The sequence below is a fragment of the Poromitra crassiceps genome (genome assembly GCF_964638095.1).
Source record: "Poromitra crassiceps genome assembly, chromosome: 16".
NCBI lineage: Eukaryota > Metazoa > Chordata > Actinopteri > Beryciformes > Melamphaidae > Poromitra > Poromitra crassiceps.
Genome location: NC_139645.1, coordinates 41,236,098 through 41,253,613, shown reverse-complemented (window position 1 = coordinate 41,253,613; position 17,516 = coordinate 41,236,098). Strand labels below are relative to the sequence as shown.

Below are 17,516 nucleotides of genomic sequence, written 5' to 3'. Positions count from 1 at the left end.
GTGCTTTGATTTATTTATTTTTAACTAAATTTGTAACTTGAGTTACTTGACAAAGTAACTGGTATAATATTACTGAAATCCTATAAGTAATGTTATATTACTGAGTTACTGCTCAAATTAATATCTTACATGTAATATGTTACTTTTGTAATGAGTTACCCCCAACACTGGATGCTAGAGAGCCAAAGTGAACGTCACTTCCTGCTTCAGCACTGTACCAGAGATTTTCATCCCCCATTTATTTTCTCATAGACATTTCGTAAAATGCTTATACAAATAGTTTTACTTGGTCAACCCAAACGGTTCAGATATATTTAGAAACAGGAGAGACCACATAACATTTCACTCAGACCAAAACCTTTAAAAAAAACTTGGATTTAATTTAAAATACTACACTATGGACCCTCCCCCTTTTTCATCATAATCCAATCTTGGAGATGAACATGCAGAAGGCATAGCATACTACCCTGACCCACCAACATTTAAGGGTCGAAAAAATTGGGTCGAAACATGTTGGCATTTCTAATGATTCAGCCACTAGCCTACAATAAATGCTTCTTAAATATTTACTTCCTGGTGGTTATATTTTTATATTTGGAGTGCTTGGATTGTCCTTTTGTTTGTAGCTTAAAAAAGCTCTTTTTGATGTTCGAGACACACCCTAAATGAATGAGTGCAGCACCACAGGTATGGCTGAAAGAATTTGTGGTTCAGATGTCTTGTTTCTGTTTCCGTTTGTTTGCTGTGCTCCCTGGAGTGGAGAAGACTGACAACCTGTTGATCTGCTGAGCATTTTGCCTTGGACCCTCAGACTGCAGACCATCACACTGAATAAGTGGATCTCTGGATCGTATGCAAAGAAAAGTGTCATCACTGTTTTGGCACCCAGCTCAAATGTCCATAAATCACAACTTTAGCTTGAATTTGATACACAATTAGTGCATGAGTATGTTTTACAAAAGAGGCCCATTAGAGTTGTTTTGCATAATTGAAAATCATTAAAAAAATATATAAAGCCTATTTTTTTTACTGTTTGGGTTGACTTTTCCTTTCAAGGAAGAAAGAGAACAGGCAGGTTGAATGAGTCCTTTCCTGTCCTCTAGACAATAGCTGCCCTATTTGGTGTTGGGCTCTTTAAGAATACCAAGCTTCAAGATCTTTTTCCATCCATATACTCTGCCAATATCTGAACTCCACCCATTCCCAATACTCTGTCATGAACCCTGGAGTTAACTTACAGCAACACGAATAGCAAGGAGCAAGCTAAGGACTATGTATGAATAGTATAATATAATGTAACATATAATATAACATATAATGTATGAATAACTCATTAACTCAAATCAACTCTCAATAACTGTCAAACTATTCATCATTCATCTAGTTTGACAGTTATTGAGAGTTGATTTGAGTTAATGAGTTATTAATTTGAGTTAGTGTGGACCAGTGATGTCACTGGTCCACACTTTAACACTCAATAACTGTCAAATTAAATGACAGACTTCAAAACCGTTTACAGTTTTCTGATATACTACTGATGTTCTAATGATACAAAGCTGGTTGAAAATGGGCGGAGTGTTCCTTTAAGGTCAGTACAGCGAAAACAAGACAATATATAAAAAAGTGAATAGATCACAGCATACAAAATACCACAAAAAAAATACATAATTACTCTAAAAGTTCTGTGCACCTGTATGCCTACCTAAAAAAAGGGGGGGGGGAGGGTAGCACACAACAGGGCCAGGTTTCCCTGATGGAGGGGAGGGGCGGGGGGGGGGGGGGGGGGGGGGGTTAGCGGGGGCTATGTTTGTTAAGGAGCCTAATAGCAGAGGGGATGAAGCTGGCCCTCCCCCTGTTAGTTTTAAATATAGGGGCAGCATATCTCCTACCAGAGGGCAGGATCTGAAAGCAAAGGGAGAAAGGGAAAAAAATCATGAGTGTTGGCAGGTATGCCCCCCCGTGGACCACCTGCAGTACCTCCACGGCCCACCTGCAGTACCTCCACGGCCCACCTGCAGTACCTCCACGGCCCACACTCTGGGAATCACTGGTGTAACAGATTCATCACTTTAGCTGCTCTGAAAATACTCCTCAGTCTGTTACTCTTCACTCAACACTTTCCTCTTGACTCAGTTCATCATCTTTGCGTCTGGCAGGCCATCTCCATCGTGGGCGACGAGGTGTTCAGCTTCTCCATGAGTTTGACTCCCAGCGCCACAGAGGGCGCCGGGTATGCCGACATGAGCAAGACGGACGGGCGGGTGAAGCTGAACGTGGGCTGCATCCAGGTGGTTTACCTGCACAAGTTCTTCATGTCTCTGCTGGTGAGCCTCGCACCACATCACACCTGTTCAGTGTCTCTAACAATGTGAGGATAGAGACAGAGAAGCATTACAGTCGAAACTTTGCAAATTAAATCAAACGGATATGAAGAAGTCATGTTTTGTTCTCTTAACAAAAACCTTCACCTTCCGTTTTAAATGCCGTATATGTAAGACTCAGAAATTCTCACGAGGATTCCAATTCACTCGGTGACACTTGGGAATACAAAGATGTTGTTATTTAACTTTAAACCAAGGTGCATGAAGGAGTAAAAGCTTGAAAAGGAGTAGAAACTAGCTTAGATGAGGCCTTTGCTCCAGAGACAGCATGGGCCCCATGGTACTTCAAATGTAGCTGCCGCCATCTTTTGGCACTTGTACGTTACTACAAACTACAGTTACATTCTATAACAGGCACTAGGAGTTTACCTGGATCAATCGCAGTTTTTTCCTGTATTTGGGGCTGGTCTTTATGTGTTATTATGCCCCCGGCCATTATTAGAGACCCGGCTAATATTAGAGGAAATATATATACTAGGCATCTGGCGCGCTATGCAGGTATTTTGAGATTTTGAGTGATTTGGTTACTTTCATTTCCATAGAACCTCACAGTGAATAATTATTTTCATAAAACAAAAGGGAAAGTATGTTTATGGTTTTGGTGGGATGCCACTGTAGAAAATTGTTGTGGAATGTTGAAAGCCATTTGTCTCACGCTTTGCTTTTAGACACATAACAGATTAAAATACTCATAACTTTTGATCTGAGAGCTATTTCAGTCATTCAAAAAGTGATATACTGTATAGGGAAGAGTTTCTAATTTATGGAAATAAAATAATAATAAAAAATAAAAAATTAAATAAAATTAATATTCACCATGTGAAGCGTGTTTGCAGGCCACCGCACAATATGGTGTAGTAGTTTATTGTTTTGCGCCCTGTTGTTCAGAACTTCACCAACAACTTCCAAACGGCGAAGGAGGCTCTGAGTGCAGCGACGGCCCAGGCGGCAGAGAAGGCAGCGTCCAGCGTCAGAGACTTTGCCCAGAAGAGCTTCCGTCTGTCCATGGACATCAGGCTGAAGGCCCCCCTCATCGTCATCCCTCAGTCCTCCATCTCCCACCAGGCGCTGGAGGTGGACCTGGGTCTGATCACGCTGGGGAATAGCTTCTCTCTGCTGCCCGTGGATGGCTGCCCGCTGCCCGCTGTCATCGACAACATGGACCTCCAGCTGACGCAGCTCAAACTCTCCAGGTCTGTCGCTCTGCAGGGATGAGCTCTGGGTTCTGTAAAAACCACGGTGGAAAAAATTGCATTCTTCATTAAAGGGACATTTCACCAAAGAACAGTGTGGAGGTATTTTTCCGTGTTAAACACAGTGTTGCCCCGAAGGACCGCGCCCAGCCAGGAAACTAGACACTGTCTCTCGAAGCTACACCTCCAAAATCTAACACCATATCTAGTCTGATATCACCATATCGATATAATATCCATCTATTGCCCAGCCCTAGCTTCTGGATTCAGCAAGAGACTGTCTCACTGGTTTGTTGGTTTGTGGTTCTGCAGGATCTGCATGGACCCTGTGGCGTCGGGCGGGCCCAGCTCAGAGCTGCTGGAGCCACTCAACCTCACGCTGAGCATCAAGAGGAACCTGGCTGCCTCCTGGTACCACAAGATGGCAGTCGTGGAGATCGACGGAGACCTGAAGCCCATGAAGGTACGAGCAGGTCTACAGCCGGCTGAGGAACCTTCAGTTCACTTCACATCGTTATTGTCCTGTGAGGGACATCTGCTTTACAGACAGGGTTTAATGCTGGATTCAGATGGTCCCATTTCCCGAGTTGGGAAATCTTCAATCTTCTGACTTCAGTGGGTTCATGAGTCTTTTAAGTCGTAATGTGGAGGCAGCATGGACGCTACCGAGACGATGTTATTGCTCAGAGCGTTTAAACAACATGTTGGGACATTTAGACTAACCGCAATACATTCCACAAACCCACTAAAATATTGCTTTACCTAACTTGGTGTTATGGTTAATGTTAATACATAACATTTCAATTTAGGGACGCACCGATTGCAAAATTCTGCGCCGATAGCGATGTTTAAGAGAACAATTTGGCTGATAACCACTACCTACCTGTGACTATGTGCGTGCCCGAATTACACAAAATTCCGGACTGCACCCCATCGGGTCCCCAGCAGCGCACCCGCCAAGTTTTGAAGTCGATCGGACGAATGATTGCAGAGATTTTTTTATTTTTTTATTTAACCTTTATTTATCCAGGTTAGCCTCATTGAGATTAAGAATCTCTTTTTCAAGAGGGACCTGGCCAAGAAAAGCAGCATACAATTATACAAGTTGCAGACGCCACAACAAACATCTCATAACATTACTACACTACATGGATGGTACACATACATTCAGTCATTCATAAAAGCAAGTTCAACTATGAAGAAAAAAAACAGTTGCAACTTTCACCGTCCTCCCTACCTTTAACCATCGTTTTCAAAACATTTAATGAGACCAGCTCCTGCAATTTCAGGTCCTTCTGGAGCTCATTCCATGCCATCGGCGTTGAGAACTGAAACACCTTTTTACCATACTCTGTACGAGCCCTTTTCACATTCAATAAAAACAGGTTTTGAGCGTAAAGAGTAATTGTTGTTGCTCTGCTGGACAATGTATGTACACAAATAATTTGGGAGTTGTTTTAATATCGCCTTATAAATAAAAAGATACCAGTGACTCAGCCTACGTAGAGTCAGAGATGGCCAGCCCACTTTCTGGTAGAGAACACAGTGGTGAGTTAGATTTTTACAGTTTTGTGATAAACCTTAAAGCCCCGTGATAAATGGGGAGATATGCGGAGGACACGCACGCATGCACGCGCGCGCACGCACACACACACACACACACACACACACACACACACACACACACACACACACACACACACACACACACACACACACACACACACACACACACACACGCGCACGCACAAACACACACACACACGGCCCTGGAATTAATATGTATATATTTCTACACTCACTGAAGGGACCTTCTGGGTGTTTGCATAATTACAGCCTGTCACTAACTCCTGTGCTCTTGTTTTTGCACATGGTCCACATTGCAGCCGTTGAAGGTACGATCTGTACCCTCCTGTCCGGTGACAGCTTGACTCTGACGGTGTTTAGTTAGTTTAGCTGGATCAGTTGGTATGTTTGTTGACAGCCTGTAGCTCTAGTGGAGGATTAAAAAAAAAATTATGGAAGTCCTGGCAGGCAATTAAGAAAAGAAAAAAAATCCAACTTCCTTCAAATAATAATAAAATAAAATAATATATGAAACAAGCGGGGGGATATTTGCCTTTTTTTTGTCAGGCGCATGTTTCTGAATGTATGTCGCTGTAATACCTCTCGACCACAAGAGTGCGCCACTAGACCATGTTCTACATAGGACTGAAAGCATCAATTTCTTCTTCCAAGGTACATACATTGTGTTAGCAAGTTATGCCATTTCCCCCCCTACTTCACAGATGAAAAAAGAAAAGAAAATTGAACTTAATGCTGGCTAAACTTTTACAGGAGCGAAAACTACATTAGTGAGATCAGACTTGGAAAATGGTTCGCATTTTTGTTCGCAATTGCCTCTCATGGCTTCCGTACATTTTTACCTGAAGAGGAAAACTATGGACTGAAGCATGATTAAACCTCTGGATTCAAAGTGAAAGTCGTGGGGAGAAAGCAGGCTAAAAGCTGTACCTCCTGTGCTTCCTGCGCCTCCAGGCGGCGCTGAGTCAGGACGACCTGAAGGTTCTGCTGAGGATCCTGATGGAGAACCTGGGAGAGGCTGAGAGCCCAGCCCCTGCTGCAGCCACACAGGCAGAGAGCCTACACATCACAACATATACACACACAGGTACACACACACACACACACACACACACACACACACACACACACACACGTGTGTGCGTGCGAGAGGATCTGGCTGTAAACTGTGTGTGATGTTGCCCTCAGGCGGCGCGGAGAAGCAGAGTGACATCAGCGATCAGGAGGAGGAGCCTCAGGAAACTGTCAAGTTCAACTTCAACATTGAGTCTCTGGCTCTGGTGCTGTACAGCCACGCCCCCAAACAGGTGAGTCTCTGGCTCTGGTAAGAACAGAGGGATCATGCTTGCTACAGATGGCTGACTCAGTCCATATGTTTTTATACATCTATGAATCTGTCCCATGATGTCTGACCCTTCACCATCGCTCTCCCCTGCCCTCCCTGCAGTCCCCTGGGCTGGGCCTGCTCTCTCCCCTGCCCTCCCTGCAGTCTCCTGGGCTGGGCCTGCTCTCTCCCCTGCCCGCCCTGCAGTCTCCTGGGCTGGGCCTGCTCTCTCCCCTGCCCTCCCTGCAGTCTCCTGGGCTGGGCCTGCTCTCTCCCCTGCCCTCCCTGCAGTCCCCTGGGCTGGGCCTGCTCTCTCCCCTGCCCTCCCTGCAGTCTCCTGGGCTGGGCCTGCTCTCTCCCCTGCCCGCCCTGCAGTCTCCTGGGCTGGGCCTGCTCTCTCCCCTGCCCTCCCTGCAGTCCCCTGGGCTGGGCCTGCTCTCTCCCCTGCCCTCCCTGCAGTCTCCTGGGCTGGGCCTGCTCTCTCCCCTGCCCGCCCTGCAGTCTCCTGGGCTGGGCCTGCTATCTCCCCCGCCCTCCCTGCAGTCTCCTGGGCTGGGCCTGCTCTCTCCCCTGCCCTCCCTGCAGTCTCCTGGGCTGGGCCTGCTCTCTCCCCTGCCCTCCCTGCAGTCTCCTGGGCTGGGCCTGCGGCAGCAGAGCCTGCGTCTGGGGGAGCTGGCCCTCCACAAGCTGCAGGCGTCTGGGAAGCTGCTGAGCGACGGCAGCATGGAGCTCAGCACCGTGCTGAGCGGCTGCACGCTGGACGACCTGCGCACTGCCATGACCCGCGTCAGCTCCAGGTGAGACCTCTGCTTAAGTAGCGATAACGAATCCTTAATTAACAGTTAACTAATGTGTCTACTGTCTAGTAATCATTACTTATGCTGTTCATGTTAACTAAGGTATTGAGGTTGGGCTGAGGCATGACCTCACTGAGGTTAAGGTTAGAGCAAGACCAAGGCTGTTAATTAAAGGTTAGTTAATACTTATTAAACATCAACTAACTCTTAAATAAGGTACCGTTTAGTGTTACCCATTACTTTTTTATTTAATTTGATATCTGATTTACTTATTTTATACTCAGTTTTTTGTACTACTATTTTTACTATTAGTGGAGTAGGAGTTTCATTATTGATTGCTTGATTGAAAGAAAGGTGAATACAGAATGCAGTAAATACACCAGCGAAGAAGAAGATCCACACAGGCTAACACAGTTAGCTAATGCAGTCCACATACGTCAGCAAACAACCTGCCACAACACAGAGTCCAGTAAAAAGATACAAACCTTGGCCCTAGACAACTGAATTGGTTAAACTCACAAACACATAATCAAGTGAGGCATATAATCAAGTTGAATGCATCACGTAGGGTAAGAACATAATGTTGCACTAGGTCAGGGATACTCAACTTGCTTTGCCCGGGGGCCACTTTCGTGAAATGATAGAAGGCCAGGGGCCAGTTAATAAACAAACAATATACATTTTTCTGTAGCGGATTGTATGTTTTTGGGGTATCAGCCAGAGTTTAGTCTGACAATGTTGTGCACACCGGATATAGTTAGTTAGGTTAAGTTAGTAGGCTACATACATAAGTGCCTGGGTAGCAAGCAGACGGCGGTATTTGACAATTTAGCAGCTAAATCATATATTATTGAAAGATATTCCATATTCCAGACTGAAATGCTATAACAGAAGTGGAGTATTGACCAGAATGACATGAACATTTGGACACTTATTCAGCGGGTATCTTGCATGTTGCGTTCAGGTGCACTGTAAAAAAAAAATATATATATATTTTTTGCAATTCCATGGCGGGCCACACAGGGGGCGCCCGCGGGCCGCATGTGGCCCACAGGCCGCCAGTTGAGTATCACTGCACTAGGTGATGACGTGGAGCTAATTGTAAGCTACGTCAAAAATCAAATGATCATGGCCGTGCTGCAGAAGCTCTACCCGTGTGCCAGCGTGGACTTCCTCATGACCGTGGCCGACTTCTTCATCCAGGCGCTGCCGCAAAGCCCCGCCCCCCCGGCCTCCACCGCCGCCAACAGCGACAGACTGCCTCTGAAACAGCTGGCGGAGCCCCGCGGAGGTTCCGCCTCCAACGCCGGTAAGACACCCAACGCCCTGCGGAGGCTCCGCCTCCAACGCCAGTAAGACATCAATGCCAGTTTGGGGGGGAAAGCATCGCAATTCACTTTTTCATCTCACCGATTTGAATGTTCAGCCCCTGAGCAGCAGTGGAAGCGGACGCGGCTGCGGGCGGTCGTGGTCGACCCAGAGGTGGTGTTCGTGGCCGACCTGCTGCGGGCCGACGCCCCCTCGCTGGTGGCCTCCTTCCAGTGTGACGTCAGCCTGACGGAGGAGGGCGGAGCCCACAGCATGATGGCCAACCTCAGGGAGCTCCGCCTCTTGGCCTGCCCCTTCCTCCACAGCCCAGAGCACAAGGGCATCACCACCGTGAGACGCACACGCCACACACATGCACGCACACACACTCACGTACCAGCACACACACGCAGGGGCGGACTGGGATCATAATTCAGGCCGGGTATTAGATACCAAGCAGGCCAGGCTGATACGGGCCGACGTGCGTGCCGGCGTCCGAAGCGAAAAATTTGGGCCGTTTGAAGCTCAATTTGGGCCGTTTGTAGCCCAATTTGGGCCGTTTGAAGCCAGATTTGGGCCGTTTGAAGCCCAATTTGGGTCGTTTAAAGCCCGATTTGGGCCGTTTGAAGCCCAATTTGGGCCAAGTCCAACTTTACAATGAGATGCACCCACTTTAACCCTGAATAAAGTAATAAAACCACTAGTAAACCAGTAGGCGGCGCCTGGCCTGCTGTTCAGTGAGTGGCCTGACTGCGGGCACACACAAAAAAAAAAAAAAAAATTGCAGGCCAGGCCAGGCCACCGGGCATTTGCCCGACGTGCCCGATTATGCAGTCCGCCCCTGCACACACGCCACACAGCGCACACGTACGCACACACACAGAGACACCCACGCACGCACGCACTCACCCACGCACACACAGAGCACAAGGTCATCACCACGTGAGACATATGGAGTTATTTCTCTGTCTTTATGGAGTCCCGCAGGGATGAGTCCTAAAACCCGTCTGGAAGTCAATGGTGTTTTTCTATGGGGATTTTGGTTAAATGACTGAAATAACGTCTGCGCTTAACAACAGTTTATGAAACAAAGACCTTTGTGTTCAGCAAGATCATCTTCACAATTGAACACCACTTTATAATTTTTTAAGTGTTTTCTGAAAATCAGATTTACGCTTCAAAAATGTGGTGATAATTTGAAGGTTATCGTGTTGAACACAAAGGTCTCAGTTTTATAAACTTTTGTTAACCACAGATCTTATTTCAGGCACCTAACCAAAAATCCCTGTAGAAAAATGCCATTGGCTTCCAGACGAGGGAACCAGCACAATGCTAACTTCTGGGTTGGCCTACAACAATACGTCATTCCTGCTTTACTTTATTATGCAGTCAAAGAGTTTTGTTACTTTGCAAATCCAATAGTATATGACTGATAGAAATGTCATTCTTTGCCAATAGGTGTTGAGGCCTTGCTCAGTCGCTTTGGAAACCAAAAGCCAGCCCAACCAACCACTGACCGGCTTTGTGACAGTGGAGGAAGTCTTCGTCAAGGTACTTTCAGCTGAAATTGATCTTATTTATATGTATGATAGTATGTATAGATAGATAGATGGATAGATGTATTTCCTCCAAAAGTGGCCGGTAGTCATTTAAAATAACTGATAATGAAACAAAGGCCAGGAGTAAAAACAACGTTGGATATGGGTAAACTCCTGGTGTTTGTTATAGTTTGTAGTAACATGTAAATTAAACATAGACTGTATAAAAAGCTACCGTGACATCATCACCTATTGGTTTTTAGACTTGTGTTTGGAAGTCTGGAGGTTAGCATTTTCACCGTCGCCATCTTGGTTATTTGGAGACAGAGGTGATGTGAATTTGGACAAGTGATCGGCCAGCTGTGCGATCACTGGACAGGCGACCTGTCAATCACGCCCAAAAGTGTTGTCCGCTTTATCTTCTAGGGACCATAATTTACTAAATTGATTGATTGATTGATTGATTGAAACGATTTATTTCAAACCGTTAAAACGATACATAAAATGAAAAAAACCAGTAAACATAACAGTCCAATAGACTTCAGCAAAAGGAAAATACGTAAACTCCAACATAAAGAAAAGGCGAACTGTTTGAAAAGGGGCCGGAAGAAGCCTACTGTAGGCTTATCGAGTCCTGCCCCCAAATCATTCATAAACAAATGTATACATCCATATACATGCATATACCAACTCCCTCGCTCCTCATGTATACAAATACATACATACATATATATGTATATATATACACATACGTATACAAACTTACCCATACACACACAATATCATAAATCAACCCACATATCCCTATCAATACTTATTCCTAATAATACATTCCAATATTACCCCAATAACCCAATGCTTTGATACTAACTTGTGCTGTACCAATGCATATAAGAATATTTACAATGTACACAACAATTCTAAATGAACATCATGCTGTATTGAAGAAGACTTGAAACTAGTGATTGAGACCATCAACTCCTTAGGAAAGATGAACAACCTTCACCCAGAGAGCAGGATGAGAGAAAGCTGCTGTGTGGCAGAACCTTTGAGGTTAACTCCTGTGAACTCCTCTGCTGCAGATCTCTCCGGTCATCTTGAACACGGTGATGACGATAACGGCGGCCATGACGGCCAAGCCTCAGAGCGAACAGAGCCAGGAGGCGCGGCCCGGCGTCACAGACCTGTGGTCTGTCATGAACATCTACGCCTGTAACTACTGGTTCCTGGGGGTGGACCAGGCCACCGAGGCCACGGAGAGCTTCACCGAGCCGGACGCACGCAACCAGGGAGAGAGCTTCGCCGTCGACGTCAAGGTGCCACGTTTATATCCTCTTGAGTCCTCAGTGGCGACATCACGACACGAGGCGATCAGCGCTCACTCCCATCAATGCTTAATTGACAAAAAACGGTCTTTATCAGTTAACAAGTCCGACCGGCGAGTCCTTGTCTCCAACGTCCGAGTCCAAATGCATGAATGCTTGAGTCATCAGTGCCTCAAGTGCAAGTCGAATCACGACTCCTGAAAATTGGACTTTGGGTCTGAGTCCTGGACTACAAGTACTACAACACAGAGTCCAGGTGACTGTGGACTCAGGCCTGTGTAGTTCAGTATGCTCTGTGTAACATGTGTGTTGTCTTTGGCAGGTGGTCCAGGTGACTTTAGACTCGGGCCTGTGTAGTTCAGTATGCTCTGTGTAACGTGTGTGTTGTCTTTGGCAGGTGGTCCAGGTGACTTTAGACTCGGGCCTGTGTAGTTCAGTATGCTCTGTGTAACGTGTGTGTTGTCTTTGACAGGTGGTCCAGGTGACTTTAGACTCGGGCCTGTGTAGTTCAGTATGCTCTGTGTAACGTGTGTGTTGTCTTTGGCAGGTGGTCCAGGTGACTTTAGACTCGGGCCTGTGTAGTTCAGTATGCTCTGTGTAACGTGTGTGTTGTCTTTGACAGGTGGTACAGGTGACTTTAGACTCGGGCCTGTGTAGTTCAGTATGCCCTGTGTAACGTGTGTGTTGTCTTTGACAGGTGGTACAGGTGACTTTAGACTCGGGCCTGTGTAGTTCAGTATGCTCTGTGTAACGTGTGTGTTGTCTTTGGCAGGTGGTCCAGGTGACTTCAGACTCGGGCCTGTGTAGTTCAGTATGCTCTGTGTAACGTGTGTGTTGTCTTTGACAGGTGGTCCAGGTGACTTTAGACTCGGGCCTGTGGAGTTCAGTATGCCCTGTGTAACGTGTGTGTTGTCTTTGACAGGTGGTCCAGGTGACTTTAGACTCGGGCCTGTGGAGTTCAGTATGCTCTGTGTAACGTGTGTGTTGTCTTTGACAGGTGGTCCAGGTGACTTTAGACTCGGGCCTGTGGAGTTCAGTATGCCCTGTGTAACGTGTGTGTTGTCTTTGACAGGTGGTCCAGGTGACTTTAGACTCGGGCCTGTGGAGTTCAGTATGCTCTGTGTAACGTGTGTGTTGTCTTTGGCAGGTGGTCCAGGTGACTCTGGACTCAGGCATGTGTAGTTCAGTATGCTCTGTGTGTGTTGTCTTTGACAGGTGGTCCAGGTCACTCTGGACTCAGGCCTGTGGAGTTCAGAATGCTCTGTGTGTGTGTTTTCTTTGGCAGGTGGTCCAGGTGACTCTGGACTCAGGCCTGTGGAGTTCAGTATGCTCTGTGTAACGTGTGTGTTGTCTTTGACAGGTGGTCCAGGTGACTTTAGACTCAGGCCTGTGGAGTTCAGTATGCTCTGTGTGTGTTGTCTTTGACAGGTGGTCCAGGTGACTCTGGACTCAGGCCTGTGGAGTTCAGTATGCTCTGTGTGTGTTGTCTTTGACAGGTGGTCCAGGTGACTTTAGACTCAGGCCTGTGGAGTTCAGTATGCTCTGTGTGTGTTGTCTTTGACAGGTGGTCCAGGTGACTTTAGACTCAGGCATGTGGAGTTCAGTATGCTCTGTGTGTGTTGTCTTTGACAGGTGGTCCAGGTGACTTTAGACTCAGGCCTGTGGAGTTCAGTATGCTCTGTGTGTGTTGTCTTTGACAGGTGGTCCAGGTGACTTTAGACTCGGGCCTGTGTAGTTCAGTATGCTCTGTGTAACGTGTGTGTTGTCTTTGACAGGTGGTCCAGGTGACTTTAGACTCGGGCCTGTGGAGTTCAGTATGCCCTGTGTAACGTGTGTGTTGTCTTTGACAGGTGGTCCAGGTGACTTTAGACTCGGGTCTGTGTAGTTCAGTATGCTCTGTGTAACGTGTGTGTTGTCTTTGACAGGTGGTCCAGGTGACTTTAGACTCGGGCCTGTGTAGTTCAGTATGCTCTGTGTAACGTGTGTGTTGTCTTTGACAGGTGGTCCAGGTGACTTTAGACTCGGGCCTGTGGAGTTCAGTATGCCCTGTGTAACGTGTGTGTTGTCTTTGACAGGTGGTCCAGGTGACTTTAGACTCAGGCCTGTGGAGTTCAGTATGCTCTGTGTAACGTGTGTGTTGTCTTTGACAGGTGGTCCAGGTGACTTTAGACTCGGGCCTGTGGAGTTCAGTATGCCCTGTGTAACGTGTGTGTTGTCTTTGACAGGTGGTCCAGGTGACTTTAGACTCGGGCCTGTGGAGTTCAGTATGCTCTGTGTAACGTGTGTGTTGTCTTTGGCAGGTGGTCCAGGTGACTTTAGACTCGGGCCTGTGGAGTTCAGTATGCTCTGTGTAACGTGTGTGTTGTCTTTGACAGGTGGTCCAGGTGACTCTGGACTCAGGCATGTGTAGTTCAGTATGCTCTGTGTGTGTTGTCTTTGACAGGTGGTCCAGGTGACTCTGGACTCAGGCCTGTGGAGTTCAGAATGCTCTGTGTGTGTTTTCTTTGGCAGGTGGTCCAGGTGACTCTGGACTCAGGCCTGTGGAGTTCAGTATGCTCTGTGTAACGTGTGTTGTCTTTGACAGGTGGTCCAGGTGACTTTAGACTCAGGCCTGTGGAGTTCAGTATGCTCTGTGTGTGTTGTCTTTGACAGGTGGTCCAGGTGACTCTGGACTCAGGCCTGTGGAGTTCAGTATGCTCTGTGTGTGTTGTCTTTGACAGGTGGTCCAGGTGACTTTAGACTCAGGCCTGTGGAGTTCAGTATGCTCTGTGTGTGTTGTCTTTGACAGGTGGTCCAGGTGACTTTAGACTCAGGCATGTGGAGTTCAGTATGCTCTGTGTGTGTTGTCTTTGACAGGTGGTCCAGGTGACTTTAGACTCAGGCCTGTGGAGTTCAGTATGCTCTGTGTGTGTTGTCTTTGACAGGTGGTCCAGGTGACTTTAGACTCAGGCCTGTGTAGTTCAGTATGCTCTGTGTAACGTGTGTGTTGTCTTTGACAGGTGGTCCAGGTGACTTTAGACTCGGGCCTGTGGAGTTCAGTATGCCCTGTGTTACGTGTGTGTTGTCTTTGACAGGTGGTCCAGGTGACTTTAGACTCGGGTCTGTGTAGTTCAGTATGCTCTGTGTAACGTGTGTGTGTTGTCTTTGACAGGTGGTCCAGGTGACTTTAGACTCGGGCCTGTGTAGTTCAGTATGCTCTGTGTGTGTTGTCTTTGACAGGTGGTCCAGGTGACTCTGGACTCAGGCCTGTGGAGTTCAGTATGCTCTGTGTGTGTTGTCTTTGACAGGTGGTCCAGGTGACTTTAGACTCAGGCCTGTGGAGTTCAGTATGCTCTGTGTGTGTTGTCTTTGACAGGTGGTCCAGGTGACTTTAGACTCAGGCATGTGGAGTTCAGTATGCTCTGTGTGTGTTGTCTTTGACAGGTGGTCCAGGTGACTTTAGACTCAGGCCTGTGGAGTTCAGTATGCTCTGTGTGTGTTGTCTTTGACAGGTGGTCCAGGTGACTTTAGACTCAGGCCTGTGTAGTTCAGTATGCTCTGTGTAACGTGTGTGTTGTCTTTGACAGGTGGTCCAGGTGACTTTAGACTCGGGCCTGTGGAGTTCAGTATGCCCTGTGTAACGTGTGTGTTGTCTTTGACAGGTGGTCCAGGTGACTTTAGACTCGGGTCTGTGTAGTTCAGTATGCTCTGTGTAACGTGTGTGTGTTGTCTTTGACAGGTGGTCCAGGTGACTTTAGACTCGGGCCTGTGTAGTTCAGTATGCTCTGTGTAACGTGTGTGTTGTCTTTGACAGGTGGTCCAGGTGACTTTAGACTCGGGCCTGTGGAGTTCAGTATGCCCTGTGTAACGTGTGTGTTGTCTTTGACAGGTGGTCCAGGTGACTTTAGACTCGGGTCTGTGTAGTTCAGTATGCTCTGTGTAACGTGTGTGTGTTGTCTTTGACAGGTGGTCCAGGTGACTTTAGACTCGGGCCTGTGTAGTTCAGTATGCTCTGTGTAACGTGTGTGTTGTCTTTGACAGGTGGTCCAGGTGACTTTAGACTCGGGCCTGTGGAGTTCAGTATGCCCTGTGTAACGTGTGTGTTGTCTTTGACAGGTGGTCCAGGTGACTTTAGACTCGGGCCTGTGGAGTTCAGTATGCTCTGTGTAACGTGTGTGTTGTCTTTGACAGGTGGTCCAGGTGACTTTAGACTCGGGCCTGTGGAGTTCAGTATGCCCTGTGTAACGTGTGTGTTGTCTTTGACAGGTGGTCCAGGTGACTTTAGACTCGGGCCTGTGGAGTTCAGTATGCTCTGTGTAACGTGTGTGTTGTCTTTGGCAGGTGGTCCAGGTGACTTTAGACTCGGGCCTGTGGAGTTCAGTATGCTCTGTGTAACGTGTGTGTTGTCTTTGACAGGTGGTCCAGGTGACTCTGGACTCAGGCATGTGTAGTTCAGTATGCTCTGTGTGTGTTGTCTTTGACAGGTGGTCCAGGTGACTCTGGACTCAGGCCTGTGGAGTTCAGAATGCTCTGTGTGTGTTTTCTTTGGCAGGTGGTCCAGGTGACTCTGGACTCAGGCCTGTGGAGTTCAGTATGCTCTGTGTAACGTGTGTGTTGTCTTTGACAGGTGGTCCAGGTGACTTTAGACTCGGGCCTGTGTAGTTCAGTATGCTCTGTGTAACGTGTGTGTTGTCTTTGACAGGTGGTCCAGGTGACTTTAGACTCGGGCCTGTGGAGTTCAGTATGCCCTGTGTAACGTGTGTGTTGTCTTTGACAGGTGGTCCAGGTGACTTTAGACTCGGGCCTGTGGAGTTCAGTATGCTCTGTGTAACGTGTGTGTTGTCTTTGACAGGTGGTCCAGGTGACTTTAGACTCGGGCCTGTGGAGTTCAGTATGCCCTGTGTAACGTGTGTGTTGTCTTTGACAGGTGGTCCAGGTGACTTTAGACTCTGGCCTGTGGAGTTCAGTATGCTCTGTGTGTGTTGTCTTTGACAGGTGGTCCAGGTGACTTTAGACTCGGGCCTGTGGAGTTCAGTATGCTCTGTGTAACGTGTGTGTTGTCTTTGGCAGGTGGTCCAGGTGACTTTAGACTCGGGCCTGTGGAGTTCAGTATGCTCTGTGTAACGTGTGTGTTGTCTTTGACAGGTGGTCCAGGTGACTCTGGACTCAGGCATGTGTAGTTCAGTATGCTCTGTGTGTGTTGTCTTTGACAGGTGGTCCAGGTGACTCTGGACTCAGGCCTGTGGAGTTCAGTATGCTCTGTGTGTGTTGTCTTTGGCAGGTGGTCCAGGTGACTCTGGACTCAGGCCTGTGGAGTTCAGTATGCTCTGTGTAACGTGTGTGTTGTCTTTGACAGGTGGTCCAGGTGACTTTAGACTCAGGCCTGTGGAGTTCAGTATGCTCTGTGTGTGTTGTCTTTGACAGGTGGTCCAGGTGACTCTGGACTCAGGCCTGTGGAGTTCAGTATGCTCTGTGTGTGTTGTCTTTGACAGGTGGTCCAGGTGACTTTAGACTTAGGCCTGTGGAGTTCAGTATGCTCTGTGTGTGTTGTCTTTGACAGGTGGTCCAGGTGACTTTAGACTCAGGCCTGTGGAGTTCAGTATGCTCTGTGTGTGTTGTCTTTGACAGGTGGTCCAGGTGACTTTAGACTCGGGCCTGTGTAGTTCAGTATGCTCTGTGTAACGTGTGTGTTGTCTTTGACAGGTGGTCCAGGTGACTCTGGACTCGGGGCTGGGCCACAGGACCGTCCCGTTGCTGCTGGCTGAGTCTTCCTTCAGTGGCTCGGCCAGGAACTGGTCCTCCCTGCTGCACCTAAACGCAGACATGACGCTGGAGGTGACTGTGGGGATCACTCACATTTTACTGACTCAGGGAAATACCTGTGCAGTGAATCATTTTTAGCTCACTCATGATGTGTCATCATGTGACATGAGATGGATTTGCACATCACATTAATATATTTTTTAATCACTTTTTTTTACTTGAAAAAAAAAATTCAGTGTTGCTCTCAAACCTATTCTGTTTGATTGCATGATAAAGACACAAAAGTGAAAAAAGTTTGTTGATTGATATTCAACAAAGCCTTGT

General features: G+C 47.4%; 1 protein-coding gene across 1 annotated transcript in view; it reads left to right on the top strand.

Moving 5' to 3' along the window:
• Positions 1-1,949: 1,949 nt before the first annotated feature.
• LOC310791645 (intermembrane lipid transfer protein VPS13C-like) overlaps positions 1,950-17,516 on the top strand; it is a gene marked incomplete at its 5' end in the record, with an annotated part of 249,586 nt that continues 234,019 nt past the window's right edge. The window contains 13 exon segments of the mRNA XM_083653298.1: positions 1,950-1,973; positions 2,157-2,324; positions 3,270-3,574; positions 3,887-4,037; positions 6,113-6,183; positions 6,185-6,245; positions 6,361-6,465; positions 7,110-7,279; positions 8,386-8,588; positions 8,706-8,938; positions 10,046-10,138; positions 11,208-11,441; positions 17,133-17,264. Coding sequence (XP_083509424.1) covers positions 1,950-1,973; positions 2,157-2,324; positions 3,270-3,574; positions 3,887-4,037; positions 6,113-6,183; positions 6,185-6,245; positions 6,361-6,465; positions 7,110-7,279; positions 8,386-8,588; positions 8,706-8,938; positions 10,046-10,138; positions 11,208-11,441; positions 17,133-17,264 — 1,950 coding nt within the window.